The sequence below is a fragment of the Pleurodeles waltl genome, chromosome 5 (assembly GCF_031143425.1).
Source record: "Pleurodeles waltl isolate 20211129_DDA chromosome 5, aPleWal1.hap1.20221129, whole genome shotgun sequence".
NCBI lineage: Eukaryota > Metazoa > Chordata > Amphibia > Caudata > Salamandridae > Pleurodeles > Pleurodeles waltl.
Window position 1 is genome coordinate 115,753,905 of NC_090444.1, and position 18,341 is coordinate 115,772,245.

General features: G+C 46.1%; 1 protein-coding gene across 1 annotated transcript in view; it reads left to right on the forward strand.

The window, feature by feature from the left end:
• Positions 1-18,109, forward strand: part of ADCY3 (adenylate cyclase 3) — a 343,040-nt gene extending 324,931 nt beyond the window's left edge. Inside the window, exons 17-20 of the mRNA XM_069233756.1 lie at positions 2,224-2,343; positions 5,058-5,184; positions 9,035-9,159; positions 17,788-18,109. Of these exons, the coding sequence (XP_069089857.1) occupies positions 2,224-2,343; positions 5,058-5,184; positions 9,035-9,159; positions 17,788-17,970 (555 nt within the window). The 3' untranslated portion in view covers positions 17,971-18,109. The remainder of the gene's footprint in view (positions 1-2,223; positions 2,344-5,057; positions 5,185-9,034; positions 9,160-17,787) is intronic.
• The last annotated feature ends 232 nt before the right edge of the window (positions 18,110-18,341 follow it).

An 18,341-nucleotide genomic window follows, 5' to 3' on the forward strand; every position in this document is an offset into this window, starting at 1 on the left:
TTCAGGAGGCCTCGTCACCACTGAGTATGCCCAGACAACAGCTGGTGCAACAATTCTGGGTGTCGGCGGCACAAGCATTTCTTATTGCTGAGTGTCAAGACAGAACGTCAGTGTCTTAAACCAAAGATCATAGGTTGGTCCTCATTGCACCGTTTCGCCAAGAAGGCAGATTTTGCCCAGTCTCTGTAGGCCTCTCACAATCCCAATAGTAAGCAGGAAAGTCAGGAGACCGTAGGCCTAGTCGGGACTGTGAGGGGATACACTATGTCCCAAATCCAAGCAGTGGCTATATAGAGAATGTCCAGTGCAGCCCCCAGCTTCTCATGAGGTGCAGTCCTTGCTCGCGCTATGGCAGGAGTGAGGCAGCAGGGTCTCTTTGTGGCACGCTTAGGATGGACTCTCCCTGCCACGCTGTGGAATGCCTGTGCATAGTGCCTCCCACTGTCTCACCTGTAGGGTTACCGAGGCTCTGGGTCACAGTCCACATTCATGACAGTTCTGGGAGTTTCAGCTGACTGTTGGGCCCTTTGCAGTGTCTTGTGCGTCTCCTTGATCGCTCTGGAGGGAGTTATGGGATGACCGCCATTTCTTAGTTCAACTGCGGCCTGCGCTGCTGCGCCCCGGGTCGTAGAAACTTTGCTGTCGCCAGAGCCATTTGGCTAAGTCCCCCGGACGATCCAGGGGTGTACAGTTGCTGGAGATGTCCCGGTAGCGCGGTTAACAGTGTGTTTTCACACATCTGCAGTGGAGCTCTATGGTGATGCGACTACATCCATTTCTTCTTGGCCGTGCCCCCTACTGGGGCCTCTGTACACCATGGAAGGCAGCAAGTGTTTATAAAAAAATAGATATAATGTATCAGTAGAGCTTTTTCCTCCTTCTACAGAAACATTCTAACAAGCTCAATATTGTCTTGCTCATGCAGTATCTTCTGCATTCGGGGTCATGATGATAGTCCTGCCCCTAAAAAGCTAGCAATAGACTCTGATACAGATAAAGATTTGGATCTGGATGTGTTTATGTTGTAAAGCTACACAAAGTTATGTCTGGTTTCACAAAAATGTTGGGATTTCAGGAGGTAGTTCTTGAGGTTTCTGATCATGAAACTTTGGTTCCAGGCTCTTTATGCTTACATAAAATAATTCAGGTTATTTTGATAGAGTGGAAATATATTGACAACTCTGGGCCTGATTTAGAGTTTGGCAGAGGGGATTACCCCATCACAAACATGAAGGATATCCCATCCACCATTATATGATCCCGTAATAGCCTATTGAGATCGTAATGCAGCAGACAGGATATCCATCACGTTTGTGACGGAGTAACCCATCCGTGAAACTCTAAAGCAGGCCCCCTGTCTCCCTAGTATTCCTGCAAAGTGTCATAAACTGGCTGAATTTGAATAATTTGCTAAAATCCCAAAATAAGCAAAGTAAATTTAAAGGGCCTTATCTAGCGAAATTATTATTTTGATGGCTGCAATGCCAGAGCCTGAGAAGCCTACACTGACAAGACTTACCCATCAGGGCTGTCCTGACTAAGGTGGTTTTGTTGATTTTTGGCAGATTAACTTGTACTGCCCTCCTTTAAACCAGGTTTTCATGTTATTTTATGCCAATGTTTTGAGGTCATACGCAGCCAGCAGATTTCCCAAGCCCCACAAAGAAACTATGACCATTTTTGGAGAAAAGAAAGACTGGCAAGTGTCTCTGTAGCGATATTCTATAGTGTTATGTGTTCTATGCAATGTATTATTCCCATATATGTTGAGTAAATATACATTATCATCATAATAAACATTTCAGCAATCAAAAATGTATTGTGTCAATTGTGAAGTGCTCATCACACGTCCATGAGTTATCAATAAAATATCTAACCATATTATAATTCACTGGCTTACAACTTGATGAACTGGTGTGAAATATATATATTATAATAATATCTGTATAGTCATGAAAGGCCCCCAACATACCTTTATATTATTGTGCCTCAAACTAGAGTCCTAGTTTTGAGCATCTCTCTCCAGCCACCGGTCAGTCTGTTTGCCCTGCCCCAATACGTAGGGTTCTTTACTGTTTTTTTTTTTACATTAGGGTGTATGAAGCAGGCCAGAGGCCTCGCACTGTGGTCCTGAAATTCAGTTGATCGTTACAGACTAATGTCTTATATTCTGTTTTGCAAAACACACACCAAAATCTGACATTTTGCTTTCTCCGTGCATAGCTCTTGGACGATCAACAGTTCCGCTGCATCACAAAGATCAAAACTATTGGGAGTACCTACATGGCTGCCTCAGGGGTAACACCAGACTCCAACACAAATGGATACAGCAGCACAATCAAGGTAAAATACTGCCCATTGGAGTGGAACTGAGTCATCAAGATGCAATGTTCGAGGATCATTATAGGGCACAAACGTTTCTATAGCAGATACTAAACATTGAGTTGTCTCTTGGAGCTAAGAACAAGTGTCACTGTTGCCTTAATCCAGGCTCTGCTTAGATATTCCTGCTGTAACTTGTATTTGGAACATGAACTGGAGTCAAAGATACCTTGCAATCTTGGTCAAATAAGAAAAAATATGGAGAATCTGAAGGGTATATTTTTTTTGTACATCAAAGGAGGGAGTGAGAAGCAACATCAAGAGATAACCCTCAGATTCCCAAAATTAACTACCTTTATCACAAAAAGAGGGAACTCCTACATTCAAATTTCTCAGAACCTACTTTCCAGAAGACATTAGTAGTAGCGTGACAAGTCCAGAAATCTCGTACATTTTATAAAAGGACATAAAAAACATACAGGGCTCAGAGGATACAAGTAGGTAGAGTGGTGGGCGTGAACCCTTGAAGAATGTGTGACTACAGGGTCCACTTACCATGGAGACCCTATAGAGCAATAGACACATACGAGCAATATGAAAAATAGGGAATTCCCCAGGTTACGGTTGGTATTGGTATGCATGAGATGGAGCATGTGAGAATGTCTCAGCTGATTAATGCACACAAGTAATGTTAGACAATCACAAAACATTCAGGGATAAAAACTCTGTCCTGAAGCAAGCTAAAACGACCCTCTGTGGCAATAGGAATTGGCTGAAACATGTTAACCTGAGATGTTGGGGTACAGGTATACTCTAAGATCATCTTTCCCTATGTTTTTAGCCTTGAGAAATTGTCCTGAGTAAAGAAAATAACCATTTATAATTATAGGGCACACGTCAATCACACAGTTCCAGTATATGGTCTTCTGAGGGCACTTAAGGGTCCTCTCTTTGTGCTGCGGCAGAGTCTGAAGTCCTGTTTTCGATGACGGTGTCTTCTTTGTGCCTCTTCCAGATTTCCAAGTCAGAACTGAGGTTCTGGTGCCAGGAGAGCCCCTTAAATCCTGGTTTAGGGGCGTTAAGGGTGTGGGGGACAGTGGCCAATGGGCTACTGGTCCCTGCGGCTAGCCTGCCCCTGAAGTGACGACTTCCTGTGGCTGTGTGTCTCTTTTCTACCTAGAAGCTACTATTCCTAAGGTTTGCCAACATGGCAGAGCACTTCTTCAGTTGTACAGACTTCCTAGCCCACCTTAAAGGTGTGGCTAGTCTGTGGGGTTGTCCGTCTCCAAAATAGCTAATTTTCCCGCTTGCCAGCTTGGTCCAGGCGGGAAGGGCTTTGTCCTTGAGTCCGGGACAAGAGATTACACATCAAGGGGAGTGAAGCCTTTGGGGCTCACTGCCTTGATTACTGTAAACAGTAGCCTTCGTCAGAGGGAGGAGGTGTGACCTCCCTCCTGCCCAGGTCCTTTGTCTCCATCCTGGGGGAAGTCAGCACAACCAGCAGGAGGGCAGACTTGTCTTGGCACCAAATGGCTCAGGAGAGCCTGCCAAGGAAGGGGAAAGCTGGTATCTTGGTGGGTATCCTCTAAGAATGCCACCAGGGTACATGCCAGCTAACCCTGGACACCCTATGGACCGCCGGTCACTTGGGGTAGCCTTAATTTTAAATGCTGCCACAGGGCCATATGTTCTCATGCATATATGTCCACACTTATAAAACATGCACTCTGTCTCCTGGGCTATAGGAGGCCTGCCTTAGGGGTGGCTGACCTGTGCTATGGCAGTGCATGGACTCTGACTGCACTTGGTGTGGGCAGAGTTGAACCCAAGCATGCAAGCTGCTCTTGCAGGCTGACATGCAGCTCTGCAGGCTTTGCTTTTACTTGGGTCACACAGATTGGCACAATCAGTGCTGCAGCCCTGGTGGCCCTGGGTACAACTGGAGCCTTAAGGGGTGGTAAAGTCCTTGCCAATTGGGTTTGCAGACATCTCAGTACAATTTAAGGGAAAGAGCACTGGTACTGAGGTCTGTTTAGCAGGCCTCAGTACACTACCTGTTCAAAAGCAACAACACGAATTAGCAAAAAGTGAGGGGTGACCATCCAAAAAGGGGACTTTACAAAACACAGATTATTAGGAGAAGAGTCCAATCAGGTTTTTTGCATTGACCCAGTCTTCTGATATGATTTCTTTCTGCCAATTGTCTATATCTAAATATGGACATTGTTTTTATTTTTGGTGGTAGGGATTTGTTGTGTGTCCCCATTTAATGTCCTTTTTGCTAGAATCTGTTAGTTGCCTATATAAAAGAGGAAACATGTTTCTAAAACCAAATCTTAGAAATCTCTAACTTAATTTATGAATTGTGAGTTTTGAAGCTGCTTTCAACTATCTCCAACAGAGGTCCAATGGTCCAGTAGTTATTAAAAATTGACACCTTAGAGCAATAGTTGTTGCAAGTTGACTAATTAAAAGATGTTTTTTTTTAAATTGACACCTGTGTGCAGCATCAACTGTAGGTTCTTTGGCAGGAGTTGCCCGAACATGCGTTCTTTTGAGCCTAATTCTTATGTATTTATTCGGACAGAGAACGTAACTGCATAATTACAGTTTTGTTATAGACCAATTAGTGATAACATTCTTTTTTGCCCTGGGTGTAGCATTCGGATCACAAGAGGTCAAGCAGCCCATTTCGAGAACTTGATACCAGAAGAATCTTTTACTTTTTCTTTCAGAAAGAAGAAGTTTCTGATAAAGAGCGCTGGCAGCACTTAGCGGATCTCGCCGACTTCGCCTTGTCTATGAAAGTGACCTTAATGAACATCAATTACCAGTCATTCAACAACTTCATGCTCAGAATAGGTAAGGTATACAAAAAAGTATACAAAACAGTGATGGGTGGAATGCTCGAATTAATCTCAGCCACTGGTAATAACTCAGGCCGCATCCCAGTCCAAAGTTATTTTGCCCACCACGCCATCTCAGTTTGGACCCACTTTTATGCATATCACTCTTGACCCTGCTCCACTGAGAAAAGTCTAGCCCAAACTGTCAGGCTAGGTCCTCCCTGAACCGGAACACAAGCAACCCAGCAACCAATCAATCAGTGCTTGTAAAGCGCAGCTACTCACCCGTTGTTAGGGTCTCAAGGCACTTGTGGGGGGTGTAGCATATACCGGTGAGGTGGTTTAAAAAAGCCATGCCTTCAGTTCCTTCGTGAAGCCGAGGAGGGAGGTGGTTTGGCTGATGTGGATGGGTAGGGCATTCCAGGCGGTGGCTGCGAGTTAGGAGAAGGAGCTTCCTCCTGTTCTGGTTTTCCTGATGCAGGGTACTTCTGCGAGACAGAGCTGGGCTGAGGGTAGAGCCCTGTGGGGTACGTGGAAGTTGAGACGCTAGTTCAGGTAGGCTGGACCCGTGTTATGGAGGGCTTTGTGTGTGCGGGTGCGGTTCTTGAAAGTGATTATTTTCTCTATGGGGAGCTAGTGCAGTGTACGTAGGTGTTGCGAGATGTGGCAGTGTCGAGGTAGGTCAGGGGCCTAGGTAGTCTGGCGGTGGCGTTCTGGAGGTTTTGCAATTTGCGGGTGAGTTTTTTGTTGATTCCGGAGTAGAGTGCGTTGCCGTAGTCCAGTCTGCTGGTGATGAAGGCATGTCTTACAGTCTCTCAATGTTCAGGTAAAGGCTTGGTTCCAGAGACAGTGTGCGCAGGACCCATGTCTGGACATAACCATCCAATTTACGGCAACACATTAAGATATACGAAAAAATGATGGGTGGAATGCTTATATTAGTATCAGTCAGTGGTAACTACTCAGGCCATATCTCAATCCATTACTATTTTGCAAACCATGCCACCTCAGTTTGGACCTAGCTGTATGCAAATCAGTGCTGACTCTGCTCCAATGGAATAGTCTAGCTTGAACTGCCAGACTCGATCTTCCATGTACCGGAATAGATAAGAGCACCTTCGATGGCCTTATGAGTGAAGCTCTGATGGTGGGGTGGATAGCCACTCACCAATGTAGTGAAAAGGCTTGGACTAGCACTGTATGCCCTGCAAACATTTTGTGCTGCAGGAGATCAATAGAAGTCATACTCTGCTCACAAGGAAAAAATAATAACAGCGCAGATATTACACCCGCATTTGGTAAATTATTGCAGTATAATTAAAACTTCACTTACAGTGCATAGATAATGGGAGGACAAGTTAATTTTGCATTCACACTGGGTAGACCATTGACACACATGAAACAGTGCAGTCACAATGGGTTTGATGACTGAAGTATAAGTAACTCTGTACCTTGATAAGTGGATGATGTCATACTGCACTCACAATAGCTAGATGTTGGGAGCTCAAGAAGCACTGCACTCACTGTGCGTACGCGACTGGAATATAAGTGATAGTAGACGCACAATCACTAGATAACTGGAGCACAAATTACACTACCACGCCAACAATGGGTAGCTGATTGGCTGAGCTCTCATTAAGAACTTCTCCAGCAGTGATTAAAAGCAGCCATGCAGAGCAAGATTCTCAGATGCCTTCAGTGAGTAAAATCAGGATGCCTGTTCTGGTTGTGTAGAAAGGTGTGATTCTTGTACGGTTAGTAAGTAAAGTTATGTTATATGAATTAGGTGTTAAATGCAGTTATTTTAAATGAGCAAGATTTTATTATTTAGATTCATTAGCTTTTGAGAGAAGCTTGGTGCTGGGTGTTTACTCACAAACTGAGCACTTTGTTGACTCTGTGGTACCCTTGTTTGCCCACTGTATGGACATCCTGATTCTGCATTGAGCCCAAGTTCTTGGTTTTGAGACTTTGTTCCACCCTTTCACTGATGATGGCGGTGGAAGAGAAAGCCTGGTACTAGCCATTTCCCAGATTAAATAGATTATCATGTTTTCTAAAGATGCAGGAGAGGCAACAATGAACTAACTGAGGCAAGCAGGGGTGTGGGATTTGAGGGGACCAATGGTAGGTCATGTAGCACTTTTATGACAGCACCAGAATTGAATGATAAACTCAAAATGAGAAGCTTCTCCGAAAATCTTTTCAGGTTAATTTCAGAAGTGTGTGCCCTTGAGCAGGATACACCTTATACAATGTTGGGGCAGAGAGTGGTTATTGGCAGCTGCATAGAAGTTATATGGAGAGAATGTTGTCTCCACATTAAGGCCCATATTTATACTTTTTGACGCTAAACTGCGCTAACGCAGTTTAGCGTCAAAAAATTTAGCGCCGTCTAACGCCATTCTGAAGCGCCATGCGGGCGCCGTATTTATGGAATGGCGTTAGCCGGCGCTAGCAGACCGGCGCTGCCTGGTGTGCGTGGAAAAAAACCACGTAGACCAGGCAGCGCCGGCGTAGGGGGAAAATGGCGTTAGGGCGTCTTAAAATGGGGCAAGTCAGGTTGAGGCAAAAAAATCGCCTCAGCCCGATTTGCGCCATTCTTTTCGACGCCCAGACGCCATTTAAATGACTCCTGTCTTAGTAAAGACAGGAGTCATGCCCCCTTGCCCAATGGCCATGCCCAGGGGACTTATGTCCCCTGGGCATGGTCATTGGGCATAGTGGCATGTAGGGGGGCACAAATAAGGCCCCCCTATGCCACCAAAAAAAATTAAAAATATAAAAAATAATACTTACCTGAACTTACCTGAATGTCCCTGGGGTGGGTCCCTCCATCCTTGGGTGTCCTCCTGGGGTGGGCAGGGGTGGCAGGGGGGGTCCCTGGGGGCAGGGGAGGGCACCTGTGGGCTCATTTTGAGCCCACAGGCCCCTTAACGCCTACCCTGACCCAGGCGTTAAATAGTGGCGCAAATGCAGGGTTTTTTGACCCGCCAACTCCCGGGCGTGATTTTTGCCCGGGAGTATAAATACGACGCATTTGCGTCGCCGTCATTTTTTTAGACGGGAACGCCTTCCTTGCATCTCATTAACGCAAGGAAGGCGTTCACGCCAAAAAATGACGCTATTTGCCCATACTTTGGCGCTAGACGCGTCTAACGCCAAAGTATAAATATGGCGTTAGTTTTGCGCTGAATTTGCGTCGAAAAAAACGACGCTAATTCGGCGCAAACAGAGTATAAATACGGGCCTAAGTGTAACATGGCAGTTCAAGATAGGGTACCAGAAGAGAAGTGTGACTGGCCTGGACTAAGAGGCAGAGTGTCACAAGCAGGTGTAGTGAGGGGCACATCGAGGACAGAAATGAAGCCGATCGAGGGTAGTGCAGTGATCAAGAGACCACATACATGGGGAAACAGTGAGTGAGGGACAACAAAAGCGGGATGGCAGGTAAGACAGTAGGGTTTGCCATTAGTTTATAAGTCCTCCATGAGCCTAATGAGGCATGGCTGGTCATCCAGCATACAAGCACTGGCATGGACGGTGTGGAATGGTGCACGCCTGTATGAGTGTGCCAAGTACATCAGCAGGCATGTGTTCCAAATCTCCTGACCAAAGAGACGGAAAATGCTCCATTGAGTAAGTGACTGAAAGTAATGAAAAGTAACTCAGCAGCTTGAAAATTCCTCTGCTGATTAGGAATTTAATTCCCAGAGCCTCTACTGGTGAACAAAGCACACAACTAGCAGCACAGCAGCTGACAAAGGGGGTTTGGGAAACCCACTGCTTGGTTGACAGGTGACAGCAAAATATTACTATTGTTAAAATGGGAACAAACTCGAACTCCTCTCCTCTTTCATTTCCAGGTTTGAACAAAGGGCCAGTATTGGCTGGCGTTATAGGCGCCCGCAAACCGCATTATGACATTTGGGGAAACTCCGTGAACGTGGCGAGCAGAATGGAATCAACAGGAGTCATGGGCAATATACAGGTACGACATGTGCATTTCACATCTGGCTTTCAAAAAAGTGTTTTTTGCAACAAACCATGTGCAAAAGGCTTCTGTGAAATAGGGTCCTATATCATATCTTTCTGCTGTGGAACATTTGTCTTATACAACTGTCTTTGTGTTTCTCACAACCACTCTGGAGACGTCTTTGTTCATGTTTTTAAACAGCTTGTTAAGATACTACATACTAGATTCATAGTACTTCCAACCAAAAAATAGTAACTAAAGTAAGCAAAGAACCAGTGATTAAGTTTCACCTTAATAGGCACACTTCTGGTGTTTCCCTCTTTTTCTTCCTTGCAAATAATGTATGGTGCCACACTAATGCACACAGTATCTGGTCAGAATATTTCTGCACATTGCCTATAAATGTCTTCTTAGTGCTTTTTTACTGTTATCCATTCTTAACGTAGCTGGCCCAGTGCCCAGATGGATGCAGGGCAGGGCTGAAGATTATTGCCATTCTGTACACATTGGCTCAGGGCTACTGACCAGCGTCGGCTGCTCCACTATGGCGGAGGAGCGTTGCCCCCTCCACGAGCAGCAGCAGCTGCAAACCTTTTACAACGAAAGGATAATAAACTATGTTTATTATCCTTTTGTTGTTAAAGGGGCAGGGCCTTGTGGGATGACAGGGATGAGGGGAGTGCACTGTGCACTCCCCTCAGTGCGCATGTGTGTTTGGCCGGCTGTCTCGGGCCAGCCGAACACACATGCGCACTGTGCTCTCTCCAACCTGGCACTGTGTTGCCGGGCTGGAGAGAGCAGGCACAGGCTTCCAGTCTGCCTGGGAGCGCCCTGGCTGGCCGCTCTCAGCCAATCCTAACGCTGCCCTGAGCAGAGTCAGGGTTGGCCGCAGGGTAGGCTGGGAGCCTGTGCCTGTTGAGGAGATGGAGGAGCGGTGGCGTGCAGTTAGGTTTTTATTTTTCAAATTATTTGTCTGAATGTAATGTTTTTGTGCCCTCCCCCGCGCGCGCTGCCCCGCCCCCTCAAAGCGCAGCAAGCCGCGACTACTACTGACAGCACTGAGATGCCCTCTATTGAAAAGGCTGCAAAACAGTGAATCATACTTATGAACTGAGCGAGTTAGAATGTAGCTCATTACTAGAATTCAGATTTTAATACTATTCTATAGCTTCACACCCTGCTGCCTAGGGCTTTACTGGTTGTTAAAGGCCCTCCCTCTATAAGTTTGACTTGGACTTATAACAAGGGAGAGGCTCTTTACCGAACTTGTTAAAACCTGAGGTACAAGGGCTAGCACACTGACCACATTCCAGCCACTGAGGATAGAATGTTCTAAACCGAACAGGGGTAAACAGGATTGCTGGAGCAGAGGAATTGGACCAGGCATTAATGGGCTTTTGGTTATCTACTGTATTCAGTGGAGCGCCAACATTCTAATTTTGTAATAAATAAGACTCAAAGAACCAGATGTTTACATTTTCCTGGCGAATCAAAACCTAGCCTAAACAGACACTTACTAGGACCATGCTATAGATTGGTAGCCTTCCTAAATTAACTTGAGAATACTTCTCAATCACCTGAAACTCTTCAACAAACACACAGTTGATACAGATACACATTAACCTCCATAATTCACAATAGGCTGCTGAAAAAGTACTCAAATCTTATATTTGTGAACTGTCTATGACTTTACAGCAGGGCTGAGTCTGTAAACCCACTGAATACTAAAGTCAAGATTTCCAGATAACCACAATGAATATGCAAGAGGCGAATTTACATATAATTAACTTCAATGAGGTTTATTTGCGTCTATGTTGGTCATACCGAAAATAGGACTGAGTTTTCCTATTCGGAGGTGAACATGCCCAGTCCTTCTGTAAGGGGTATCTCTTCAATTGCTGATTGTTTACTCTTATCCTCCACCCGTAGCTCAATATTCACTTTAGACTCGGCTTTCTTATTCCTGAACATCAGGTTCCTGGCACCAACCACACTTAAGAATGAACAATTGTTTATAAAGTGAGGACTTTTTCCAAATGCTTGTATCTGCTGCTGCCACTGGTACATAGGAGATCCTGCACATACTGACAAAACATGTTGCCAAAAGGGAGCTTGCAGATCACACTTCCAGAGCAGATACTGTCTTTTGCATTTTACCTGCCTATAGTTTCTACAAAGTTAATGCCTGCCTTTAACATTACCTCTGAGGCTGAATAAACCAGTATTTTGTATTCACATGGAAATATTAGATTAAAATCGTACAACAAATGTTTTAATTATCTTCTCAAACAGGCCTGCCTTCTTAAAAGAACAGTTCCTCTTTCCATATTCCTGACTTTGACTACTGGGCGTTCCTTTCGGCTCCGATGGCATTTGACTGAAAGTTCCTTAATTAATATATGAATTCCATATTGAATTCCATCTTATTTCTAACCTGTTAAGGTTGCTTAGCCAGTTAAACCTTGCTGCAGTCTTATCCTATACCATGTTTCCTAAGTCTGCCATATTTTTTGCCATTTAGTTGACAGAAATAAAGTCCGCAGAGTTGACAGAGTTGTCTCATGTTATAGAACCAGCCAAGAATGACAATAGAAAATCTCTCTGAGTGCTGCTGATCCATCATGGTTAATTAAATTGAATGTTTTCGTAATACCTGTTGCAAGAGAAGATGTCACTACTGTTGTGCTGTTTGCATTATTTTTTTGTTTGAGGAGGTAAAGGAAGGGCTGGCTTTATATCACAATTTAATATGTCTTTTCACAATCTTCAAGGATGAGATCAAAACACACACAGACATATATATATATATGTTCGATGGCATGTGTAGCTGCAGATACACATGCTGTGCATTATCCTGCCATCTAGTGTTGGGCTCGGAGTGTTACAAGTTGTTTTTCTTCGAAGAAGTCTTTTCGAGTCACGAGATCGAGAGACTCCTCCCCTTTCGGCTCCATAGCGCATGGGCGTCGACTCCATCTTAGATTGTTTTCTTTCCGCCATCGGGTTCGGACGTGTTCCTCTTCGCTCCGTGTTTCGGTTTGGAAAGTTAGTTAAACCTCGGAAAATTTGACAGTATTGTTTGCGTTCGGTATCGGGTTAGTAATAGCAGATCGGCCCAACCGCGTGCGTCTTCAAGGCTCATGGAACGGACCCCATTCCGCTTCTGCCCCGAATGCCACAATAAGTATCCTTATACAGACCAGCATTTGGTCTGTAATTTGTGTTTGTCCCCCGAACACAAGGAGGATACCTGCGAGGCCTGTTGGCCATTTCGGTCGAAGAAAACGCTACGGGACCGGAGAGCTCGAAGGCTTCAAATGGCGTTGACGCCGGCAGGACACCACGACGTCGAAGAAGAGGAGACTTTCGCCATTCCTGATTCGGACTCGGACAAGTCCGAAAGTGAGCAGCCGGCGAGGCAACAAACCGTGAGTAAACCTGCCCCGGCCAAAACTCACACAAAGATAATGAAAGCCCAGGGGACGCCACCGCCGGCAGGCCATAGCTTAACCCGTAAGCACGGTGACCAACCATCGGCACCAAAAAAGGGCACACACGTGTCGAAGACATCCGACTCCGGTCGAGATACCGGCACAGAGCATACTCGGCACCGAGATACTGACTCCGACCAAACTCGGCACTGAGACATCGGCACCCCGAAACCGAAAAAGGTAGCTTCGGAGCCGAAAAAGACTGCAGAAAAAGTTTTGGTGCCGAAACACCCATCCTCGGAGCCGAAACAGAGCTCCTATTCCGAAGAACAAGGCCTTTCATCACAACTACAAGGCCATAAATTTGGACAAGAATTAGAGATGGGAGAGCCAGACTATACACAAAGAAGGCTCCATATTCAGAAGGACACAGGGAAAATAAGAACTCTTCCCCCTATTAAAATGAAACGGAAACTTGCTTTCCAAGAAACAGAAAAACAGCCAAAAGCAAAAATGGCTAAAGAAAAAACTCCACCACGTTTTTCGCCACAGCACTCACCGCAACTGTCACCAATTGCAACACCCCCAATGATGCAATCACCAACGCACAGAGGGATGAGCCAGGATAACCCAGATGTATGGGATCTATACAATGCACCAGTATCTGACAATAGTCCTGATTGCTACCCGGCAAGACCATCACCACCAGAAGACAGTACTGCTTACATGCAGGTGGTGTCCAGAGCAGCTACTTTTCACAATGTAGCACTACATGCAGAACCTATTGAGGATTACTTTTTTTTCAATACACTGTTATCAACACATAGCCAATACCAGAGTCTGCCGATTTTACCAGGCATGTTAAAACACGCAAAACTGGTGTTTCAAGACCCCGTCAAAGGCAGAGCCATTACACCTAGGGTGGAGAAGAAGTACAAACCTCCCCCTACGGACCCTGTGTACATCACGCAACAACTAACACCTGACTCAGTGGTAGTAGACGCAGCCCGGAAAAGGGCAAACTCACAGACTTCTGGGGATGCACCACCACCGACAAAGAAAGTCGAAAGTTTGATTCAGCAGGGAAAAGGGTTGCAGCACAGGCAGCCAATCAATGGCACATTGCCAATTCACAGGCTTTATTGGCAAGATATGACAGGGCTCATTGGGGCGAAATGCAGCATTTCATTGAACATCTTCCCAAAGAGTTTCAAAAGCGTGCACAACAAGTGGTGGAGGAGGGCAAAAGTATCTCCAACAACCAGATACGATCGGCTATGGACGCAGCGGACACAGCCGCCAGAACAGTAAACACGGCGGTCACTATTCGGAGACACGCATGGCTACGCACCTCCGGATTTAAGCCAGAGATCCAGCAGGCTGTGCTTAATATGCCTTTTAATGGACAACAGTTGTTTGGGCCGGAGGTGGATACAGCTATAGAAAAGCTAAAGAAAGACACGGACACGGCCAAAGCCATGGGCGCGCTCTACTCCCCACAGAGCAGAGGCACCTTTAGGAAGCCACACTTTAGAGGGGGGTTTCGAACCCAAAGCACAGAACCTTCAACCTCACAAGCCAGACCCACATACCAGGGCCAATACCAAAGAGGAGGCTTTCGGGGACAATATAGAGGTGGACAGTTCCCTAAAACAAGAGGGAAATTCCAAAGCCCAAAAACCCCATAAACTAAACAGTGACTTCAATGTCACAAATCCCCAACACATAACACCAGTGGGGGGAAGACTCGCAGATTATTACAAAAATTGGGAAGACATAACTACGGACTCGTGGGTCCTAGCCATTATCCAACATGGTTATTGCATAGAATTCATACAATCACCACCAAATGTGCCTCCAAAAGCACAAAACATGTCCAAACAGCACTTGGATCTATTACAACTAGAAGTCCAAGCGTTGTTACAGAAAGAGGCAATCGAACTAGTACCCAACCATCAGAAAGGAACAGGTGTTTATTCCTTGTATTTTCTAATACCAAAAAAGGACAAAACACTGAGACCCATCTTAGATCTCAGAACACTAAGGGCCTCATTCTGGAAGCCGGCTGAAGCACCGCCAACAGGCTGGCGGTGCTTCATTTTGTATTCCGACCGCGGCTGTGAAGCCGCGGTCGCCCAGCTGGGTCCGGCGGTTTTCCGCCGGATTTCCCCCGGCTGGGGGAATCCTCCATGGCGGCGCTGCTTGCAGCGCCGCCATGGGGATTCTGACCCCCTTCCCGCCAGCCTGTTTCTGGCGGTTTTCACCGCCAGAAACAGGATGGCGGGAACGGGTGTCGTGGGGCCACTGGGGGCCCCTGCACTGCCCATGCCAATGGCATGGGCAGTGCAGGGGCCCCCTAACAGGGCCCCAGCAGGATTTTCACTGTCTACTTTGCAGACAGTGAAAATCGCGACGGGTGCAACTGCACCCGTCGCACCCCTGCAACACCGCCGGCTCCATTCGGAGCCGGCTTCTATGTTGCAGGGCCTTTCCCGCTGGGCCGGCGGGCGCCCTTTTGGCGGTCGCCCGCCGGCCCAGCGGGAAAGTCGAAATGGCCCCCGCGGTCTTTTGACCGCGGAGCGGTCTTTCGACGGGGGTAGTTTGGCGGGCGGCAACCGCCGCCCGCCAAACTCAGAATGACCCCCTAAATCTTTACATCAAATCAGATCACTTTCACATGGTGACACTTCAAGACGTGATTCCCTTGCTCAAACAACAAGACTACATGTCAACATTAGACCTCAAGGAAGCTTACTTCCATATACCCATACATCCTTCACACAGGAAATACTTAGGGGCATATTTATACTCCGTTTGCGCCGGATTTGCGTCGTTTTACTCGACGCAAAACTAACTCCATATTTATACTCTGGCGTTAGACGCGTCTAGCGCCAAAGTCCATGGAGTTTGCGTCACTTTTTAGCGTGGACACCTACTTTGCGTTAATGATATGCAAGGTAGGCGTTCCCGTCTAAAAAATTGACTCCGAGGCATGTGCGCCGTATTTACACTCCCGGGCAAAAATCACGCCCGGGAGTGGGCGGGTCAAAAAAAATGACGTCCAGCCGCTTTTGCGTTGTTTTTTAGCGCCTGGTCAGGGCAGGCGTTAAGGGACCTGTGGGCTCGGAAGGAGCCCAGAGGTGCCCTCCCATGCCCCCAGGGACCCCCCCTGTCACCCTTGCCCACCCCAGGAGGACGCCTAAGGATGAAGAGACCCATCCCAGGGAACATAAGGTAAGTTCAGGTAAGTCATTTTTTTATTTTTTTTTGTGGCATAGGGGGGCCTGATTTGTGCCCCCCTGCATGCCACTATGCCTAATGACCATGCCCAGGGGACAGAAGTCCCCTGGGCATGGCCATTGGGCAAGGGGGCAGGACTCCTGTCTTTGCTAAGACAGGAGTCATTTCAATGGCGGTTGAAAGTCGAAATAAATGGCGCAAATCGGGTTGAGGCGATAATTTTGCCTCAGCCTGACTTGCCCCATTTTTTGGTGCCCAAGCTCCATATTCCCCTACGCCGGCGCTGCCTGGTGTACGTCATTTTTTTTCACGCACACCAGGCAGCGCCGCCGGCAAACGCCGGCTAACGTCATTGTATAAATACGGCGCCCGCATGGCGCTTCAGAATGGCGTTAGCCGGCGTTAACTTTTTCGACGCACAACTGCGTTGTGCGTCGAAAAGTATAAATATGGCCCTTAAGGTTTGTAATCCAAGGAGTACATTACCAATTCAAAGTGTTACCATTCGGGCTACACATGCCATCGAACGGAAAATGTCACTTACCCAGTGTACATCTGTTCGTGGCATGAGACGCTGCAGATTCACATGCGCCCTCCCACCTCCCCGGGAGCCTGTAGCCGTTATAAGTTGAAAATAATAAACTTGTACATTTGTAAATTTGTAAATATATGTATCACTTTTACACACTTTATGTACATACATACTTACTCCATTGCATGGGCACTATTACTATATACACCTACCTCACCCTCTGCGGGGAAAACAATCTAAGATGGAGTCGACGCCCATGCGCAATGGAGCCGAAAGGGGAGGAGTCCCTCAATCTCGTGACTCGAAAAGACTTCTTCGAAGAAAAACAACTTGTAACACTCCGAGCCCAACACTAGATGGCAGGATAATGCACAGCATGTGAATCTGCAGCGTCTCATGCCACGAACAGATGTACACTGGGTAAGTGACATTTTCCATATATATATATTGTTATAATTTATACAGGCTTTACGTAAAGTTAAATGGAGCTTCTGACACCTTTCCACCAGAATTTGCAAATGTTCAAGACCTTGGTTTATCCTCCGATTCTGTATAGATGATTGCAGGTCTGTAACACACTAATAACATCAGGATGTTATGTTCCCTACCTTTATGATTGAAACCATTGTTTTTGTTTTTATTTTGCCTAATGGATTTTTGGATTCATCCAAGGGTTCCAGTATAATATAAAATGAAAGTATAGAGAGCATACACACCTTTCATTAAAAAGAGGTGACACCAGACCACCTTTATGATTCTGCACTTCTGCTTATGTACCTGGTGTTGTCTGTATCACCCAAAATATCCCATCCACAACAAGACTACCACTATATAGTTAAGGTAAGTTTTATAAGGGAGTACAGATTTACTTTCACTCTGTACCTACCTTGATAATTCAGTTGTGGTACATTTTGTGGATTCAGTTTTTTGAGGTCAATGTTTCGATCACATCATTGTGATACAACATCATTGTCTGGCATTTTGATACTACAGTATTGGCAAACGTAAGTGGAAAAACTACCCAAAGTAAGTTCAGGTTTTTTATTTGTTTTATTCTGGTCTGATTTCCAAATGGTGCACTCGCAAGCCTTCCCACTGACCGCCGAAGTGAGGGGGAGATCCAGGGAGAGGACTGGTAAGGCCCTCCCACCCAGGACAGATGCAGTATAATACGACTATCCCCATGGCGTTTCACTAGAGTTCATGAAAGAAGTGAAACACTCAGTTGTATTTCCATGTGCACATTTTTCGCTGATTTTACCAAATTCCCTAGCAGAAGATAATATTTTATCCAATTTAGCTCTTTTTATTTTAGATCTCTTGTTAGATTCACTTGGCAGTTAAATTAGGAAGGCTGTCATTGCTTGGGTTGTCAAGTCTACCTTCAATCTTCGCTACAGTGTCTACATTGTTGACTGTTCTCTGTTGCTTTTCTACCAGGTCGTGGAGGAAACTCGTGATATCCTGAAGGAGTACGGTTTCCGCTTCGTGCGTCGCGGACCCATTTACGTTAAGGGAAAGGGAGAGCTGCTCACCTTCTTCATGAAAGGGCGGGACAAGCAAGGCTCGTTCATTAACGGCTCCTCGGTGACGCTGCCACATCAGGTCGTGGACAATTCTTGAGGCGCTGCACCCACCAAACACAGTGAAGAAAAGACAAATAGCAACAAAAGGCAAGCTAATGCCGTCAGCAAAAAAACAAAAAACTAAGAACCAAAACTCTAGGAACGGAAAACGGAAAACGGAAGGAGTAACATGAACTGCAGATTAACCTAACATGATGCTACTTCATGCCCTGGAAGTTCCTTGTAAACGTTTCTGCTTGACCTTATCTGCTTATGCAGCTTCAGCCTCACAAGGAAATAGGGGGCGACAGACTGTTGCACCCGCCCCCTGAAAGTTTGTGTTTGAGCATTTAGCAGCATTGTTCTCAAGCATAACCGCACAAGCACCCTAAAATGGACAAAGAGAGCCGACGCAAGCATATATGTCGC